This window comes from Mus caroli, chromosome 5 (assembly GCF_900094665.2).
Source record: "Mus caroli chromosome 5, CAROLI_EIJ_v1.1, whole genome shotgun sequence".
NCBI classification, from domain to species: Eukaryota; Metazoa; Chordata; class Mammalia; order Rodentia; family Muridae; genus Mus; species Mus caroli.
This window is the reverse complement of record NC_034574.1, coordinates 124,886,583-124,908,183: the sequence shown is the minus strand read 5'-3', so window position 1 is coordinate 124,908,183 and position 21,601 is coordinate 124,886,583. Positions and strand designations below refer to the sequence as shown.

Here is a 21,601-nt window from a genome sequence, read left to right as displayed (position 1 = left end):
TTTATTCCAACTTGCTCCACGTTGAGACCATTTCATAAGGAAAAATGAGAATAGTCTTAAATTGTTAAGTTATTCTTCAAAGAAACTTTGGACAAGGTTATTCAGTTTACTTTCTATATTACCATAATTAATATGTTAAGATTTAGCCTCGTTAAATCATGTATTCATCATTCAGGATTGAAAGACATTATTATAATACTGCTAATCAAGATACATGATAGAATGGCCAGATGTGGTGACACCTGGGATTGCAACACCAGGAAAGGTGGGGCAGGAGCATCTTTCTGTGATTTCTAGGCAAGAGTGCACAGCAAGACTCTTGCCTTTAAACACACAGATCGCGACATACACGTGCACACACTCAAACTCTGTGTGTGTGTGTGTGTGTGTGTGCACGCGCACAGTTTCCTTTACTCCATTACAAATCCGCCAGAGTAACTCTATCTCACTTTGTAATTCTTTACCTTAAGTTTATGGTCAGTAAATAAAAGTCACTGTACAGTATTTTTGTAGAGAAAGAAGCCACTGTACTTAGTTGCAGTATGTCTGTGTTGCTTGTCAATCATGATGTTACTTGTGATGACAACACAATGTTTCTGAAATGACTCAAGAGCCTAGGATTAAGTTGGCTGTCTACAAATACCAGGCAGTAATTTGTTTAACCCCACTTAACCATAAGTGGTCAAGTTCTGCATGGGAAGTTAGGCAAGGAACCTGTAGCCACCATAGGCTCTGAGGATAGAGAACCAGGTATGTGCACATGGATCAATGATCTTTGTGTGTTCTAGGTTCAGCTTTTCACTCCACTGAGGATTTTAATTGAGTCCCTCATATTTCTTGTCTGTAAAGGGAACACCTTTAAAAAAAATGATGTAGAGAGTTTGTCAGAGAAACTATGGGGTTAAAAAACAATGACTCAGCTATTACAGTGTGTAGCTCTCTTGCTGCATACCAGTTTGTCTCCCAGTGCTGATGTCACATGGTTTATAGCTACAAGTAACTTGAGCTTCTCACACCCTCTTCTGGCCCTGGAAGTCGCTGCACTCACATGCACGCACGTGCGCGCACACACACACACACACACACACACTCACACACACACATTGTCAAGTAAATAATAAGATTAAGTGAGTTATGTGCAATTATTGAAAAATCATATTTCAGGACATCCAACATTTGTGAACATTGGTGTAAAAATGAAGCCAGCTTGCTGGTAACTGGTTGTCTTATGTTAACCCTCTAGATGTGAGAATGTGGTATGTCTTGCTTTGTCCTTGTCATGTTTGGCTTCACACATATCCCAGTGTTAAAAGTTGCCATGTAGGCAATTTGTAGGTAATTCAAATCAAAAATTAGTTGAGTTATTCAATGCACGCACGTTTTCTGGTCACAGCTCAGTGCGGGGGTTTTGTGGTACGTCAGAGTTGGTGGTGCGTTCATTTTTTTTTGTGTTTGGGTGGAGGAATTCTCCATTGGAAAGTTGGTTCTGTTAACTTGCAAGTGTGTGTACATCAGAGCCACCATAAGAATAAATTTAAGCCTGATAGTGTACGCAGCTTCAGTACACATTGGCGAAATATCCTGCTGATTGCTGATTACAAACAGTTGTTAATTCTCTACTTCACTAAATTCAGAGTGGAGAAACTTTCCTTAATAAAGAACAGATTGAGGAGATCCAAGACCTCGCTGTGTGGGAATTAATGGCAGATGCATACACTGGTAGTTAAAATGTTTCATTAGATGTTAATGTCTTGCTGTGTTTTTAATTGTTCAGGAATTAGCCTCTAGAATATTAAAACCATCTGTTTGTTATCATGATGAAACAGAATGCTTAAATAGTTATTAATTTGTGTTTCTTCTCTCTTTTTGAGGAATAATCTGTAAAACTTTGATCCGTTTGGAGTATTGGGAATTTGAATGGGGAAGTAAAGAATTTTAAAGCATACCCATGCTTTGAATAGCTGAGCTGCCTTCTTTTATATGAACCTGGTGTGGGTGTTTAGATCCCCTCCTGCTCTCCTCCATTGTTTCTCCCCTCTGCCCTTTTCTTTCTCTATTCTTTGTAGAGATGTAAATTTAGAAGCCAGGTTGACTCTTTTTCCCATGATGCAATGAGAAAGCCCACTGTGCTGGTTGCTGTTGACTTATGGTAAAGTTTAAGTACACCCTCACACATACTGACAGTTTAATATAGAGCATCTGATGCTGTGGCTGTGTTGGTAGAACCCTTGCCCAGCATGGATGAGACCCTGGTTTCATCCTCAGCACAGTATAAACCTTAGCTGTTGTGTTGCATGCTTGAAATCCTAGCACTTGGATGGAAGAGGCGGGTGGATCTGAAGTTCCGTGACGTCTTAGGCATTTTATATGTATGGTGTGTGGCATGTATGCCAAAACACCACATGCATGCAGTGCCTACAGAGGCCAGAAGAGGGAAGAAGATCACCTGGCTCTGGTGTGAGCTGCAATTTGGGTGCTGGGATTTGAACCCTGAGTCTGCTGCACCACTTTTACAGCCTAGAGCTTAGACATATAGAGCCCCGAAGGACAGAAAGCTGAGGTTGTTTGGGTTTTGTTTGGGTGTTTGGTTTGGTTTGGTTGGTTTCTTTGGTTGTTTTGGTTTTGGGGGAGAGTTTTCTGGATTTAAAGTTTAACGATATTTATTGTTTCCTATACAAGTTAAAGACACTGGCTGGTGCAGATTACGTTGATATTCTGCAGTTTTCTTGACAAAGACTCCTTTTTTGTGTCCAGGTTCCTCAGCCCATTGATTGAGAAGTGTTGTTTAATGTGCACAGGTTGTGGTGTGAAGACACAACGCACAATGCAGTGTCTATTTATTTTATTAGTTAGAAACCTTTCATCCTGGTTTGATTGCATGAAGCCTTTGTGGTATTTCAGGTAACGCTGAGAAACTCTGTTTCCCACATTGCTTCAAGAACAGCAAACAGGCTCTTCAGGTACTAGCCTTGTCCTCTGTGCTAAAAACCAAATGCCAGTACAGTCTGCCTGTCCCAGTTAGCTTTGTCACCTTGACGTAGCCTATAAACATCCTCACTGCACCCCCTTCCTGTCACCCACTCTGGGTATTTTACCTAGTGTAAAAAGTGGATGTACTTTTTAGACAGTGTCTTCTGGGACAGTAGGAAATCCGTGCTCCGTGGCACTGTTCTTGGCTATAGTACCCTGAGCCTACGGTGTCTGTCCCTCAGATTGCAGGCAGTAAGACAGATAGTGCTGAAGTTCCTGTAGGGTTTGACGAATTATCCTGGTTCACTGTTACAGAGGCTCCTTCTAACCATAGTTAATTCAGTTAGTGACTTGTTCATGAGAACCCAACCCAGCCTTCAGGAATATGGGTACGAGACATGTAAACTATATCTGCAATATGGCACACACACACACACAAAAAAAAATCCTCTCTCTCCATCTGGCTTTAATATTATTCCTCAGAAAAGTCACATTGTACTTCTATAAACAACCAGAGTACTTCTGTAAATACTGCTACTCACACCGAACCATTAGTATTGAATCTTACACTTTTACTTTAGGGGAGACATTGTCTTACATAGCTGAAGATGGCCTTGAACTCCCTATGTAGACAAAGATACTCTGCAACTTGTGATCCTTCTGCCACTGCATAGCAAATGTTGGGCGTAGAAGACTATACCACCATGCCCAGTTCGATACATGCAGTACTAGAGTTGGAACACCTGTATGCTTTGCAAGACTCTAATCACCAAGATACATTCTCAGCCCTGTAAACAGAATATTTTTTTCTGTGTTCTTGTTTCATGGTGCAGAGGATTGTATGGAGACTCACATACGTACCTTGTAGTATGTGTTTTTGCAGGTTCCTACCATTCTAAGACATGTTTGAAGGAAAATTATTTCAAAACAAGAAAGAAAACCTGTTAGTAAAATAAATGGGAATCTTAAATGCTTCACATCATCTAGATTATTGAAGTGGCAATCTTGTCAGTAAGCACACGTAATACTTAGAGAACCATTAACTTCTGTTAGTGGTTTTTGACCTTTTACAGAACAAGTACTTTTAAAAACCTTAAATGCCAGAATGATGATTTCTTTCAAACTCACAGTAATTATATACTACTTTCCCCTTTATTTTTGCTACACCTGACTCTTTAAAATAACTTAAATTACCTGTGATCGCTGTTTTATGGAACAAAATCCATCACTGTACATTCTGAAGGATGAAGCATCCATGGACTGAGTTAAGGAGTGTATATCACTCGTCCCTTTACCTGCCAATCAACTTATTGACACATCTCAGAAAAACAGCCTTTCATGACCTATAATCCTCAGCCCAGACACTATCAATCAGGCATTATGGGTCAGCTCTCTAGGCCCATCCCTGCATGAACAGAGTGCATGCAGCAATGAAGGCGTATGGCTGAAGCTAAGTAAGAAGATTGGGTGATGCAGGTTGACCTAAAAAGCACGCTGTGATTTGAAGCATCCTCAGATATGGGACAGAACTGCAGGACAGAAGAGTGGCCAGGCCATGGTTAGCTCTTCTTCTTTGCTACATCCATCAGAGACAGGGATGGGACTCAGTGCTATTGGTTCATGAAGCCCAGGGTTTCATCCAGAGCACCTGATAACCTGAGTATGATGGTGCATTCCTATAGTGTCGGCATTCAGTAGGTAAATGCAGGAGGATGAGAAGTTCAAGGTTGGGCTGGCAAGATGGCTCAGTGGGTAAGAGCACTTACTGCTTTTCTGAAGGTCCTGAGTTCAAATCCCAGCAACCACATGGTGGCTCATAACCACCATGTAAACCCGTAATGAGATCTGATGCCCTCTTCTGGCCCATCTGAAGACAGCTACAGTGTACTTATGTATAATAATAAGTAAATCTAAGAAAAAAAGAAGAAGAAGTTCAAGGTTAAAGTTTGGTATATAGCAAGTTGATACCAGCCTGGCCAATATGAGACCCTGTCTCAAATAACAGTCAAGAAACAAACAGGGAACGTAGACTTCTAAACTAAAAAAGCTGGTCATTAGTGTCCTTAGGAATATTCGTTGAAATAGAGTAGTAGGAGGGGACAGATTCTGTTCATCATTAGATTAGCTTGATTTCACTTTTAATCGCGCTCATTAAAAGCTGGGAGACTGGTAGAGCCCCTCGCTCTGAGTTCTAGCAAATGCCTTTGGCATACTGTTGAGGAACTTGACAGAAGCAGTCTTAAGACAGTGAAGGAGCAATGGCCTCATAGATGTTGGCCAAACAGGGAGAGAAAGGGGACATATACTATAACTTTTCAGGTGAAAGAAAGAAAGGAAGGAAGGGAGGGAGGGGAGGAAGGAGGAAGGAAGGAAGAAAAAGAAAAAATAAACAAGAAAGACAAAAATTTTAAAAAAGCCAAGTGCAGAGCTAGGCTTTTTTGTTTTGTTTTATTGTCTTATCTTCTGTGATGGGAAGAATAAAGCCAGGCTGTTTGTATCCTAAAGACAAGGATTGCATTCACCTGACAGGGTTGTTACAACCAATGATACAGTTTGTATCTCAAGGATCTCTGGAGGCTGACAGTCCAAGTTTGATGAGGAAGATACATCTTAGCAGTAAACAGCTTGGCTTGCCTGTACAAAAGCCTAAATTCATCCCATCCCCTGAGATCCAAAAATTAGAAATAAAAGAAAAGGGAAAATGCCAGGGTTTCTGCCATTTGGCTGTCTAGTGGGCCTCTGTGCATATCTTGTATGTTCTGCCTATGTCTTCAAGTGGCCCTTTCTTCCATGTTTGGAGATCCTGGCATCTGTATTGATACTGTTTTAATTTTTTCAACCCTGGTTAGAATAGAATATTATGTGCTTGTTTTAGTCCATTTCCTTCCATCCTAAAAAGAATTCCATAAACTGGAGGAATTATCAGCAATGGGTGTTTACTATGCTTATGTTTCTGTGGGGTGAGAAGTGTCAGAGCACAAGGGTAGCATCTGGTAAGAGCTTCAGGGTTGTGTCTTAACAAGTGGAAGTGGAATGAATGCCAACCAGGTAGAGAAGAAAGGGCTACATGGGTTGAACTTTCAGCACATCCAATCCAGCCAGCACTAACTATGTATGTCAGGATATGGATGGTATTATTTCATCCATGAAGGTCCTTTGTTACCTAACCTCCTCTATTAGCTCTGTTCCCATTGCTGTGCTGATATACTTTGACAGAAGGCAGCATAAAGAGAGAAAGGTTCATTTTAGATAACAGCTCCAGAGAAATACAGAATCCATAGTGATCGAGAAGTCATGGCTACAGAAACATGAAGCAAAGAGATCACAGGAAGCAGGGACAGAGAAAAGGATTTGGAGAGATTATATAAACCCTCAAAGGCAGACTCCAGTGATGGGCCCATTATCTCCTCAAATAGTATAGCCAGTTGGTGACCAAGTGTTCAAATAGGAGAAATTATGAGTGACAGTTGTCATTCAAATCATATCACCTTTCATAAGTATTGATTGAGTGATTAAATTCTCAACAAGTGAAGTTTGGAGAATACACTGATACCCTGTAGACCCCTGGGGGACTTCTTTAAATTTTATCATTCCAATTAGTACAGCCTCTCTCTGAAGCACCAAGGTCCGGGTCTTCAATTTATGTGTTCTGGGGAGATATAAGTCTATAACAAAGTATTGTAGGAATATTCTAGAAGGTGCATTTTGATATCCACATACTTAAATGTGTCAATATTTGAAAAATAATTGATCATAGAACTTGCTACATGAATTGTGCTCTGTCTTCACAGAGGCAGTACAGCTTTCTATCCAATAGCCCTTCACAGATGATGAGTTGACTTATAATGTAACTTTAAAAGATAGCTGTGGAGAGAGGAGAAGCCCTCGCTGTAATGAGGGTTTTATTTCTGATCTGATTTGGAATGAACTCAGTCCAAAACTATGGCAAGATGGAAAGAAACTTGATGTCAGTGTTCATATCACAAAATTTTTGATAGCTGTCAACCCAAGTATTTTATATCATAACAAATTCTATATACTCTTGATTTTTCAATTAAAAGTGACATGGGGCTGGAGAGATGCCTCAGGGGTTGAGTGCTTGCTCTACTTCCAGAGGACTGAATTTGAGTGCCGAGCAGTTAGGTGGTTCATAGCTCCAACTCTGGAGGAGCTGATGTTCTCCTCCAGCCTCCGTGGGTACCCAGATGTCCATGTGTGGACACACAAACAGACATACACACATACATATAATAGTAAAAGAAACCCTTAGAACAGGGATAGACAATGAGTTAGTATGTTTTCTATACACTTGATGGTCATACATTGTGGTGCACATCTTTAATCCTAGCCCTTGTGATATTTAGGCCAGAGGATCAGGCGGTCACAGTCTTCCATGGTTACATAGTGAGTTTGAGACCCTGTCTCAGAATACACACACACACACACACACACACACACACACACACACACATTGAAGCTCGGTACTGAAGTCTGAAGATGATAGTGAAAGATCATGGTGCAACCTCAGCAGTCAAGTCCTAGATACTATTATTTCATGTATGTAACATAAATCATTTCCTTAATATACAGCTTAGCCATTCTTTGTCATCATCTGTAAGTTTAGCAATATTTTATTCTTTGTGCAGATCAAGTGCAAAGTGAGCTTGCTCCATGGCAACTGACTGGGGTACCTCGCCTGTCCTTTCAGCTCAGTTCTTCCCTACTTTGTTTATTTGGAGTTCAGTTGTGTGAAGGAAAGTGCCTGATTAGAACTTCAGAGATGTGGAGAGGTTGCAATGTTGCAAGTCCATACCCAAATTATGTTGGAAGATCTGTAACCCCCTTAATGGCCATGTGCTGCTCTCCTCTGATTCTGTGTCCTCTCTTAACATATTTGTGAGCATTAGGTAAATCCTTTTGAGTGTCTGGTCTCTAGTGTTTATCAGTCCAGACTAAGAACTCATTCAGACGGCATTTCAGGCCAATAGTTGAGAGAACTACTTTCCTCTAATCCATCTACCTGAAGTTTCCACCCATGTATTTGAAAAGCATTTTGAATTATGACCTTTTTGTTCTGTTACAATAAAGTCTTCATCGAACTGTCATCATGTCAGAACATGGAATTTGTGGGGACTTAAATCTGTGTTCACAGTCTGTGGTCACTCGGGTTTGGCTTTAGAATGAATTATGCCTCATCCTCTGAGGTGAGAGCTGTTTCTGCATCCTACTTGCTGTGGACTTTGTTCTTGTGCTTTCTGTCCTATGCTTCCGTGATCCCTGATGTGTGGTGGGACTCCTGCCTTCTCCCCTGCTTATGAGATGACATAGTCAGAGAGCTCTGCCTGCCTGCCTGCTTCCTTCTTGTGTACGTTCATAACTGTACAGTGAGGTTAATCTCGGCTCAGTTCCCTGTCCTTATTTTATGTACCTGCTACCTTTTCAATACTGGAAATCCATTGAACTCCTTTAAATGTTTAATCATGTATGTGTTGGACAAGAAGAAGCAGCTCTGTAATTTTCAGTTTCTGAAAGAATAGCAGTGCCCAGGTCATTGACCTTAAACGTTTGTCGGCTCATTCTTGTAGAATATTTTTAATCCCATTCTGGGGCTTTTACTCTACCTTTGCTCATTGAGTTCCCAGGTAAAAGATACACACAGACTTTGTATTTATTATAAGCCTTTATTAGGACCAATGCTGGACATAAAACTACCCTCTATGCTATTAGAATCTATTTTCTGTCAATAACCTTGAGTTATTACTTTCTATGTCCCACCTGGGCTGCTCTTAACTCCAGTTAACCAGCCCTCATTGCCATGCTTTCGTGACTCCTAACCCATGGCATCTTTCTCCTATCTCTACCTCTATTTCCCCTGGTTCTCCTCTACCCCAAACCTTGGAACTCTAAATCCCACCTAGGTGTTTTCTGCGCAGGTATTGGCTACCAGCATCTTTTTTCCCCCATCATGGATTACTTGGGGGTTCAGGGTCACCTGGATCTACCTGTGATTTCTGGAAGCAGTCAATATTTGGCATAGCAAAAGGCTACACTTCAACAACGTGTCTCCTAAACAGTGTCCAGGGTGTCCTTCTCTTTGCTCCCTCCCCCTCCCCTTTCCTCCCTGAACCCAGAACCTGCTGATTTGGCACGACTCTCTAGCCCACCGATCCTAGTGATCCTCCTGCCTTTGTTTCCCTAGAGCTGTAATCAGAAGAGCATGTCCCCATACCCAGCTTTCTGCTTAGCCATTTGGATCCCAAACTTAGGTCTTCATATACGCATGGCAAGAACTTTGCCAACTGAGCCATCACACCAGCCCCCTCTCATTCCCCTTTTTATTCATTCCATAAATAAAATAGGTGTAATCTATATTCATGGTGCAGCTTCCTACCTCAGTTAACCCAGCCTAGAAACTCCCTCACAGGCAGGCCTGGAAGTTTGTTTCCTTGGTAGTTCTAAATCCCATCAAGGTGACAATCAAGATTAACCAACCTGGCCATTAATAACAGTTGACACTCTCCTGAGCTCACAGTTCCAGAATACAGAGAACATATTTTCCACAGTGAAATCTAATGAAAAGAAAACTTGGCGTCTTATGTTTTATAAAAGATAACTCTGCTGATATTATTACCACCACCCATGCCAGACACCCACTTCGTCATTTTGTTTAGTTTGCTCTAATTCATTTGCCTCCAGTGAAATTAGAGAATGCATTCCAGAAATCTTCATGTAAACACAATCACGAGAACATAAAGCTTGGTAGTCAGATTTCTCACTGCCTGTGTTACAGCAAAAGCTTTCTTACACTGGCCCCCGTGGATGTTGGGACAAATCAATGCGAGCAGATTGATTTTTCTTGGGTCTTTAAATGTTTAAGCTCGCACCTGGCCTTTGTGATGTCTCCTGCTTGTAGGTAATAGCTGGGAATTCCAGGCGAAGGATTACAACTTCTCAGCTACTTAGGCTACCCCCAAATGATCCATTGGTTGCGGCCGAAACATACCAGCTTGAAAATGTATTCGTGGGATTAGGAATGAGCACGTCTTCACTGAAATCTTGCGGTTTAGCTCTAGCGATTAGGGTAGTCAGTTCGTGTCTTTGAAATACTGAGCTGGCTGACAGCTTAAAATCCTAAGTTTCCTTTAAACTTGAGCTGGGCTTTGGCGGAAAAAGGGGGTAGCACGGGAGGGTTGGATTTTATGTACGCTTCTCCAAACAGAATTCACTTAAGTGTGTTTGCTGTCAGGGCCTTGGGAATGCAAGCAAGCTGATTCCTTGCCTTGCTCCTTGGGTTCTGCCTTCAGCCCAGATCAACATTTAGTCAGATAATTGACACCGGAGCCTTTGAAGTCTGTTGTGGACCTTGTTATAAAATCATTCTTCTCTCATGAAGAAACATGGAGAAGGGACTCTTTGCAATGTCCAGGTTGTATAGTAGAAATATTTTTTAATTTTAATTTTGAATTGCACTTGCGTATTTGTGAGTTTGTGTGGGTGCACATGGGGTTAGAGTACAGTTTGCAGGGATAGGCTCTCTTTCTACCGTGTAGATTCTGGGAGTTGGTCAGCCATCACCCCAGAGTTACTAAAATACAAAGGGAATGGTAAGGCACTGCAGAATCGTGACTTGTGTGTTTTATGTGCACCACTAACTGGGTATTGAGTTTTAAACCAGTTAGCAATCAACAATAGAATCCTGAGTTTGGATCCTAGGTTTTGGCCTAACTCTGAGTTCATCGTTTCCTGTTTTTCCTTTCTGATTGGAAGTGGCTCTGCCTGTCCGTTATGAGAATTAGTTAAATAATACATCTTGTCTTGTTTTTGAGACAGGGCCTCGTGTATGCCAGGCTGCCCTTGAACTCACTGAGTAGCAAGGATGACCTGGAATTACCAGTGGCCCTGCCTCTGCTTCCCAGCACTGGGGTTACAGATATGTGTGTTGCCATGCAGGGTTCCTGAAGTGCAAAGGATCAAACCCCAGGTTTTGTATTCAGTGATTGAGCTATATTGACTGTCAATAACAAGATGCTGCATATAAATCAGAGCATGTGTTCTCTGTGCAGGTTAGACTGTGGCAACATGACTGCTTTCTTGCACTTGAAAATTATAGTGGGCAAGAGGGGTCAGCTGATAAAGTGAGCCTGAAGACCTGGGTTTCATTCCTGGGAACCACAAGGTTGATAGAAAGAACTGATTCCCAAAAGTTATTCTTTGGCCCATGAGGCATGTATACGTCTCCCTAATGTGCACATACTGAAATAAATAAATGTTGTATGTTTCATGATGTATTATAGTTAATAGGGCTGGAGATGAAGCTCATGTGATAACATCTCACATTCAGTGGTGTAATATAATAGTACACCCTAGCCCCCAAAACAAAACTGAGGGAGGTAGACATTTGAAAAGGCACTATTCTGACCTGTAACCTACTGGTAAGAAAAGGCTCACAGTGCTCCCCGGCTGCATTCGGTTAGAATTAGCAAATTTCAGATTAATGTAGGAGAAAACTCAGACCTTAAAGGGCTCATGGGGAAAGAAAGTAAAATTAGCACTTGTTTTTGAGGTTTGTCGTAGAAGATTTCCTGGAAAAGGGGGGCTTTAGACGAAAGTAATTTAAAAAATGGCTTGATTGAGATGTTGAAAGAAAAATTGCTCAGTTTTGGATTTGGGGGATATAGCCTCTGTGGATGAGATGAACCAACCGAGGTTTGAAGGCCACTTTGTCCATCATGGCACAAGACTAGGAATATGGCTTACTTGATAGAAAGTGTGCACAGAACTCCTGTGTTCAATCCCCAGCACTTCATAGCCCAGGCGTGATAACGCTTTATGCTGTCACTCAAGTAGTCAGAAGGTGGATGATGGAAGGTCAGAACCTGATAGTCATGCTTAGATACATAATGAGTTCCAGGTCATGCAGCCACATGAAACCCTGTGTCAAAGACAAAAATAAGTAAATAATCTGTTAAAGAAGGGGAGTAACGACAGGAGGATCAGAAGTTTACATTACTCTTGGCTACATAGTGAATTTCAGTTATTTCTGTCCTACCTGATATCCTGTATAAAAAAACACAGATACAAACATGGGTCTGGAGAGGTAGCAGTGTCGGTACTGTTCTAGTAGAAGACCTGAGTTTGGTTCTTAGCACTCACAATGGGAAGCTCACAGCTACCACCTGCAACTCCATCTGTAGTGGATCCAGTGTCTCTTCTGGCCTCTATAGACCTGTACTCATGTGTGAGTTTGTACACATACACACACATACACACACACACACACACACACACACATGTGCACTACATACTTACACACTCAAATGCATACAACATACATGCGTATACACACATATATACTGCAGAAACATGCATATACACATACATTCACATACATGCATACACACATGCGTACATAAACACACACGGGAGACAAATTTTTATGAATTATAACTAAATAGAGTGTTCAATTGGTATTGTCCAGGGCTCAAAGTTCATGAGCCAAGAAATCTATGTGTGAGCATCCCTCTGATTTTCTCCTGTTTTGCTTTTCTCTGTTACCTTCAGCTCAAGCCAGGACAGAACAGCTGCAGGGACAGTGACAGCGAAAGCGCTAGCGGAGAATCCAAGGGTTTCCAGCGGAGCAGCTCTCGGGAGAGGCTCAGTGATGTAAGTTTAAAATGCATCAGACAACTCCTGGACCACCGTGAAGCCCTTGTGGTGCAAGGCTCACACCTTCCCTACAGATGGCTCACCTGCAGTAGCCATGTTAGGAATGCTTTCTTGGTATATGTGTTTGTGTGTCTTTCTGTCTTCCCAAACTAGAGATTTGACCTAAAATGTATTTTAACAAATTATGGAGGGTTTCAGTGATGGAGAAGTGGGTAAACTTGTAAAAGCCAGAAATAAGAGTTCAGATTTCCAGGACCCAAGTAAATGCCAGGTGGGCATAGGATCCTACCTGTAGGCTCAGGGCTTATGAGATACAGATAATAAATCCCTGCAACTAACTGGCTCAGTACAGTAGCCACAACAGCCAACTTGGGTCAGTGAGAAGCTTTGCCTCAATGAATACAGAGTCAGAGTTGGAAAGATGACAGAGTGGTTAAGATCACTGACTGCTTTTCCAGAGGACCTGTGTTTGACTCCTAGCACCCAAGCGACAGCTCTCACAACCATCTGGAAGTACACTTCCAGGTCACTCTTGCTTCCATGGGTTATATATGCAGGTGAAACACCCATATATTAAAACAAAAATAAATGAATAACTAAGCAATTGAGGAAGACACCTGGTGTCCATGTTGGCTTCCATATCTATGCTCATATGTATTCCCACAACTGAGAATGTATGCAGGTACATGCAGCCATGTAACTACACTATATAAACTGTATAAACATGGAAAAAAGTATAATGGAGGTGGCATTATTTTTTCCCTAAGAAATAGGAGATGGGCCAGTGAAGTGGCTTAGCAGTAAGAGTGCTTGCTGTTAAGAAATAAGTTTGATTTCAAGAACCAACAAGGTAGTAGAAGAACCAATTCTTGAAGTTTATTCCCTGACCTCTACCTACTTATATTATGTCCAGCTCACTCACCTAGACTAAATAAACACACCAAGTAAATAAAAGCAGAAGAACTGGTAATATTTTTATCTGAAGATCAGTCAGGCAGGACTGTATCTACAAGATCACATCATGGTGCTATGCTAAGGCCCTTCGTAATTTACGCCTTGGAATCAGCTAACAATTCAACTCTGTTGGTTTTCTTCTGTTCAGATGGGATGTCTGTCCTGTCAGGTACTTGACAAGAGACAAAATTATTAATAAATTTCCCAGAGAAAGAAAGGGAAGGAAGGGAAGGAAGGGAAGGAAGGGANAAGGGAAGGAAGGGAAGGAAGGGAAGGAAGGGAAGGAAGGGAGGAAGGGAGGAAGGGAGGAAGGAAGGAAGGAAGGAAGGAAGGAAGGAAGGAAGAAGGAAGAAAGAAAGGAAGGAAGGAAGGAAGGGAGGGAGGGAAGAAAAGGAAAGGAAAGGAAAGGAAAGGAAAGGAAAGGAAAGGAAAGGAAAGGAAAGGAAAGGAAAGGAAAGGAAAGGAAAGGAAAGAAAAAAACTCACCAGGAATTGGATGTATCTGTTTTTCTCTAGACTCCCCCCTGTGCACCTGCAGATCAGCCTTCTCCCCCCCTGCACCCCCCCCACCAACCCCCAATAATCCCATGTTACAAAGGAAACTGAGATTCCATTTTTGGGTTCATAGTTTTCTTAATAAAAGAAATTTGCCATGAATCAAAAGACATCTCAAGGACAGTTTTATTAGTGTTTAGGAGCAAAACAGCACAGAAGACAAGATGTAAATTTCTACAGCTGCTGTAACCAGACTAAGGGGTCAAGGCCTGAACCCTAACGAGCCAGGTTCACTCACCTATCCTCAGTTAAACCAATTCATAGTGAAAATTGTAATAAGATTTATTCCATGTTGCCACATTGAGAAGAGAGATCAAGGGATCCAGCAATATCTTCCAGTCCTTGAAGATATGGTTTAGATAGAAGGAAAGAAATATGGATAATTAACCAGTCGAGCCAGGTAGAGTCTCCCCTGTGCTCCAGGTCTCCCCTGCAAGGTCACTTGTCAGTCTCTTGTCAAGCAAGCAGTTCTTCCTCTAGCTGCCCTGCAGGCTGTGTAGGCTTTTCTAATCCCAGAAGTGAAATTCTACTCTCTTGGGGTCCATTCTTTCAATAGTCTGATGGCCGAAAAGGGGAACACAAGTGTCTCATTAGGATATATTGATTCCTGCCAGATGGGCCTTTATGCTGCCGGGAGGAGGGGAAGGGAGGGGAGCACAGAAAGTCATGCGGTTTGTAAGCACCCACATGGATAAATGAGAGAGGGGCTTCAGCAAAAGTGAAATGGCCCAGGGTCCCAGGGAAAGTGCGCTTAGCCTTTGGCCAGTACCCAAAAGGGGGATATCGAAAAGTAAAACAACAACAACAAAAAAAAAAACCCAGCCATTTTGAGTCTTTACTTAGAAAACTAATCAGGTAGAGGTGCTACCAAGAGGAGGCTTCTGGGTAGGGAAAGTAGATATCTCATTAATAAGAAAATGGCCCTTGCCATCTCCTTCTGGGTAGCTTAGGTTCCCAGGGCTAGAGATGGAACTTAGTGAGGGAGGGGGTCCCAAAGCCTCTTAAGTTTGAGGCTACTGCAGTAACCCTGCTTCTCCTGAAATCCTTCTATCTTGCCTTGGACCCTTCTGGTCCTCCTGGATCTGTTTTATTGATTGACTGCAGCAGCATGTGTTTTGGTTCCTTATCTCCTCATTCACTCTAAGGCAACAGCCATTGTCGTGAACAAGGCCTTGGTGTGTTGAAGAGAAAATACTATTGATTTTTGTTCAAGGAAAATGAGAAATTATACTTTCAGCGTTAAATGTTATAAGCATATATGTAATTTTTATTACATTCTGTGTGAAAGTACTCATGCATATACCATATTGCACATGGTCTGTGTGTGTGTAGGGGAAAGAACAACTTGGTGGAATTGGTTCTGTCCTTTTATTATATAGGTTTCAGGAATAGTATTGGTGTCCTCAGATATGGCAGCATTGCTTTGAACCCCTGAGCCATCTCAGCAGCTTTGTGTGTGTGTGTGTGAATATGATTTTAAGCACACATATGTTATAGTTCTATACTTCATAGTGTTTTTACTATACCACTAAAACAAAGACTACAGATAACTGCATAGTACCAAATGACAATACTCAGACTGTTCCATATAATATTGCATTATCCTGACTCATGTCATATGAAACTACATTATATCACATCATTCCGTTTGACGATACTGCATTATCCCTTCAAATTTCATGAAATAATACTTTATTATTCTGGCTGGCTTGGTCAGTGTTCTGTTGCTGTTAAAAAGCAGAATGACCAAAGCAATACTTACAACAGAATCATTCAAACAAGGTTTTGGTTTTGGATTAAGAGGCATAGTTATCATGGGGCCAGCAGACATGATGTTGAAGAAGGAGCTGAGAGGTTATGTCCTGATCTACAAGCAGAGAGACAGGGGAAGACAGAGTGACACAGAGGCACTGAGCATGCTATAGCCCATTGAAACCTCAATTCCCACCCCTAGCGACACACTTCCTTCAATAAGGCCAATACCTCCTAATCCTTCTAATCCTTTCAAAGAGTTCGACTTCTTAATGACCAAGCATTCAAATATAAGATCCTATGGGGGCCATTCTCACTCCGACACATTCATTCCATCTGATTGCGCTAACTGATTTCATATGGTGATTATTCTGTATTGTTCTTACCCATTTTGTATGATAATACATTACTTAGCCCGATTCTGTATAATTAAATATGTCACACTGACAAATAACATGTGATAATATTGTTTTACTCTGGTTTTTGATGTGACTATATGATATTGCCATTTCCCTGTATCAAACCAAGGAGACAGCACCAAGACACAACTTTTTGTCACACTTCCGAGGCAGATAGGTTGTTTTGTGTGTGGAACTTAGAAGAATTAATGGCATTAAGCAAAGCTATTATTTTTTACAATATTCCTTAATGTGTTATTAAATAGAGTATTGTCTTCACCTATGAATGTAATTGTGTATGTAAGAATGATAGGTTTGTGGGGGGTAGGTTTTTTTTTGGATGGGTTTTATTAGTTTTATGATAGAATTATACAACCACAAAATCATAAGTACTGTGCTGATCTAAATTCCAAATATGCAATGGCATATTCAGCTCTTTTGAGATTACTTTATGAGATTTTTTTTGTTTTTGTTTTTTGTTGTTGTTTGTTTGTTTGTTTGTTTTTGTTTTTTTTTGTATTTGTGATGTGTATTATGTCTTGACATGAAACTTGCCTTTAGCCAAGGATGGCCTTGAGCCACTTACCTTCCTGCCTTAGCCCTCCATGTTATGAGATTATTGGCAGGTGTTTCTTCCCATGACCACCTTGTCATGCATTTTGATTTTGGAAGTGTTCTGGGGTTACCTAGTCACACTTTATTTACCACTTCGTGTTGTGGTTCTCAACATTCCTAACTAACCCTGTGACCCTTTAACCCTTCATGGTTTGCTGACCCCCAGCCTCAAAAATATTTTTGTTATTTCATACGTGTAATTTTGCTTCTGTTATGAATTGTAATGTAAATACTTGATATGCAGCCCATCTGATGTGCGGCCCCTGTGAGGTTGAGTCTGGGCTGGCCTACAGATGGAGCCTGTAATCAGCATGATCTCTGACTGCCTGAAGATTGGGTACTTTTGCCCTTTCAACTGCCTTCACTTTCATAGAAATAAATTCCAAACTCTCTACAAAATGGCCCAAAGTGACCTCAAAACGGTCAGTTAACACAAACCTAGAAGTGAAAACCATGAAGTGTAGGGATGAAAATAGAGAAATCTACATGATCTGTGTGATTCCTCGCCGGGTTGTTAAAAGCATCATACCAAAGCATGGACAGCAGGAGGCAAGTAGTCCATCGGACTTTTCTACCTCAGGAGGACTGGTTGTGAAACACAGGGAAACCATGAAAATCACTTAACTCATAGGTGTCTGTTATGTAGCATATGCAGAGTATTTCAACAGTAAGAGGACTGCCTCTTTCAAAAGGATTCTGGGATCTTGAACAGCTGTGGCTGCAAAAGAGAATACTAAATAGCTGCTAACAGTGTTTGAAGATTCTCAAAGTCCTTCGTCCTTAGTCCTTAGAGGTGCAAATCAAAATCAAACTGAGGGGCCTAGAGATACAGCTCAGTGGTTATGAACGTAGACTGCTCTTGCAGAGGACTGAGTTCTGTTCACAGCACCCCTCTGGTGTATTCACTACCACCTTCACTTTAGCCCCAGGAGATACAGCACCCCTTTTTTGGACTCAGAGGGTGTCTGTACTCATCTACATATACCTCCTGAACAAATGCATAAGTAAAAGTATAAGATAAAATCAACTTTAAAAACTGAACTGAGAATCAGTTTACTCCCACTACAGTTGTTTTATAACAAAGCAAGAATAAATAAATGTTAAGTGTGAGTTGCATGGAGGAGCTGAAACACGCGTGCATGCTTCTGACAAGAGTATAAAATCATAGGGCCATTGAAGAGATCAGTTCAGAGCTTCCTCTGCAGGTTAAAATGTAAAGTTGCCCTGTGACCCAGTTGGTCCGCTTTTCAACACATACTTAGGAAAATAAAAAGAGAGAACTTGTGTTGCGTTCTGAGACTTTGTGTGTATAGAAGCCAAACAGTAAAACAATCTGTCCATCAAAAAAAAAAAAAGAAGAAACAGAAGAAATATGTGGTATATATGTATGTAAGGAATATAGGCAGCCACAAGAAGTATATTGACATTGTAATACTGTCTTTCTGTTGCTTTGATAAAATACCATGACCATAAAATCATGGTATTTTGCCTAGAAGTGTACAGCATCATGAATGAAACTTAAGACATGAAGCAGGAACTGAAGCAGAGGCCATAGAAAATTGCTGCTTAGTGGCTCTTGCTCCTATGGCTCGCCCAGCTTGCTTTCTAATATAACCCAGGATCTTCTGCCCAGGAGTGATCTGCCTACAGTGAGCCGGGCCCTCTTATATGAATTATTAATGAAGAAAAATGTTCCCACAACCTTTCCTTTTTCTTAGTAGAAGTTCAGTTGAAGTTCCTTCCTCCCAGATGTCTGGCCTGGGACATGTTAGGGAGAAAACACAAAATCTAACCTGGATACATATTTAGTACAAAATGGATATACTTTAAAAACAGCTTGGAAAATGTGACGCATTCCTGTAATGGTAAGACACAGGCTATTGAAGTAGGAGGATCATCAGTTCAAGGACAGCCTAAACTACCTAGACTCTTATCTCAAAACAGCAGCCTCATTTGCAAGCCAACCTGACAACAGGATGCCTCTTAATATTGTGTCAAAGCTTTGCAGAATAAGATGTCAGTGTTTTTGTCTGCTAATTACTAAATGGCATTGAAGAATGAAAAGCAAAGGGCTGATGAACTGAGTGATGTGGCCTACACCTACAATCCTAGCTACTCCAGTACCTGAGGCGGGAAAGGAAGTCAAAGGCCAGCTGAGGCAATTAGAGAGCCACCTGGAATCCCAGGTAGGAAGATTTCAAGTTCAAGGCTAGCCTGGGGAATTTAGCAAGACCTTGTTTCAAAATAAATTTTATAAAAGCTAAGGATGTAGCTCCGTGGTAGAGAGCTTTCCTGAGTCACGGTTTCGTCCCAACCACCATGCAATTTTTATAGGGAAAAAAAAAAAACTATATTGTGTTTTGATTTTCAAAATATCCTGTATTTTGCTTATTCTAAGTTGCTGGGTTTTTAAATAGGAATACAAATTATAATATTCTGTCTACTAATTATGTCTGTTGTCATTACTGTTATTTTTTTTTTCTTTTTCTTGCGTGGTCATGCTTCTCTGCGTCTTTGCATGCCTGTGTGTTAAACAGATTTTTTTCAGCATGTTTGTTTGTATGTAAGTGTGTGTGTGTGTGTGTTTGTGTGTGTATGATATGTGACCCAAGGGGTTCAGAAGGTGTCAGAGCCCTGGGAACTGGAATTAAAAGTTGTAATGAGCTAGAAACGGGATGAACTTGGGTCATCTGCAAATATCATAGTCATTTCTACACACTGAGCTGTCACTCAAATCCTGACAATCGTTTTAACTGAATGTGAAGTAGCGTCCATTATCTCTTGAAGGTGCTGCCTATTTTTTATTTCTATATGTATTACTGATTCATCATTTTGAGGTTTCCTTCTGTGCTTTCTGTGTGGCAGCAGAAGAACCCTAGTCTATAGATAATTCTCGTTGGAGTGAATGTGCTGACTATATCATATTATAGTAAAAGGATTTTCCCCTTGAGTTGATGGGGATGTGAAGGGTGTCCTGCCTGGGTGCGCTGGGAAGCCATTCCTGGTTCTTCCTGGAGGCTGTTTAGCTCACCTGGAGTTGTATTCTCCATGTATATTCTTATGTGAAGATTAGAGGGAGACCTCCACACTGGTGTAGCCAACCTGTGTCCTGTAGACAGTGTTTGGAAGAGGAATGCTATGAAAATAGCTCAACACAAATCTGTTTTCAAGTTTAATTTAAAGTGTGTGTGTGTGTAACTTAATTTCCAGTCTCTTGAACATGAACTGCATAATATCAAAAGGTTGGTCACATTTGGCAACGTAGTATTCCTGTGAACCCTTCCCCTCTCCATCTTCAGATTTATGAAGTCTAACCATCTTGTTTTCTCAAATTCTTAACTCTATCTTCTGACCTCTGCTTACCTCCGTGGGCTCCAACTGAGTCACCCAGGACTGCATACAGAAACGTCTACAGCAGTTATCTGGGAGGATTGTTCTTTGTAGCCTGGGCTAGCCAGGCATGACTGAGAGCTCATGACCTTCCTTCTCCCTCTTCTCCAGTTCTGGGTGCCAGTTGTGTGTCTGCATGGCTGGTTTATACTGTCCTTGTTGGAACTCAGGGCTTTGTTCATGATAGGCAGACATTCTTCCTACTGAGCCATGCTCCTAGACCCCAGTGGAACTTAACCTTTCTTCTCTCAGATAATGTCAGTCTACACCCCTGTTGCCTGATGGCATGTTCTTCCCTGCACCCCCCCCCCCAAAAAAAAACCCCTCAGCTCTTTGCATATTGTTTTTTTTTTCTTTTTAGTATCATTAATTTGGGAGTATATTTGGTGCCTATTAGTCAGCAATTCTCACTACAGAGTTTTCAACTGAGATAAAGATTCCCTTCAGTCTTTCACACACATATGGTGTCATTTGTAGATACTTAGACAATGGAAGCTTAGTCTCAAGTGATGCTAATCAAGACATCTTATTATTCTAGCTTTGCTGTTTTAAATTCAGCAGGCAAAAAAGAATAAGGAAAAAAATAAAATAAAACAAAACAAAACAAAACAAACTTGATGTCGTCAGAAGATTTGACTCGTGTGCAAAGCTTAAACAACCCAGTGAGCTTGGGTTTTCTACGATATTAAGTATTCCCCAAACCATGTGGCCAGCGAGAATGTAATTGGCCACAGGACTTTGAGATTGTCTTCATCAAGGAGACATCATAACCCATTTAGATTAGTCACAAAGGAAAAAGTTAAGGGAAATAACTGAATATATAAATATTCATGAGGAGTTATTCAAGGGGGAAATATTGCTTCTGATTTATGCAAAATTTTATAATTGAGGAAGTTGTCAAAACTTGGGGATTGAACTTGAAAATTTAAGTACGTGGAGCAAAGCCTGGGATAACAGATCATCAGCATCTGTTACAAATAGCACAGAGATCTGTATGCAGATAGGATCATTATATTAATGTGCAATCCCCCAGAGACTCAGATGCAACAATTCCAGTACCACCAAACATTTTTTTCTCATACAGAATGAGTCTATTCACAGGAAAGAAATAGAGAAGCTTCAAGATCTACAGCTGGTAACCAGGGCCCTGGGAAGGTTGGCATGTGTCAAACTCAGAAAGTTTCCTTACTTCTCAAATCAATTGAAAATGGTACCCTAGCTAGAAAGCATCCAGGAGGACTTCCTTCCTTCCTTCCTTCCTTCCTTCCTTCCTTCCTTCCTTCCTTCCTTCCTTCCTTCCTT

The 21,601-nt window shown here is 41.1% G+C and overlaps 1 protein-coding gene across 2 annotated transcripts in view; it reads left to right on the top strand.

The window, feature by feature from the left end:
• The window catches only part of Auts2 (activator of transcription and developmental regulator AUTS2), a 1,096,900-nt gene that overhangs the window by 470,920 nt on the left and 604,379 nt on the right, over positions 1-21,601 (top strand). For both annotated transcript variants that reach the window (XM_029477062.1, XM_029477061.1), the window contains exon 3: positions 12,532-12,633. In XM_029477062.1, coding sequence (XP_029332922.1) covers positions 12,532-12,633 — 102 coding nt within the window. The remainder of the gene's footprint in view (positions 1-12,531; positions 12,634-21,601) is intronic.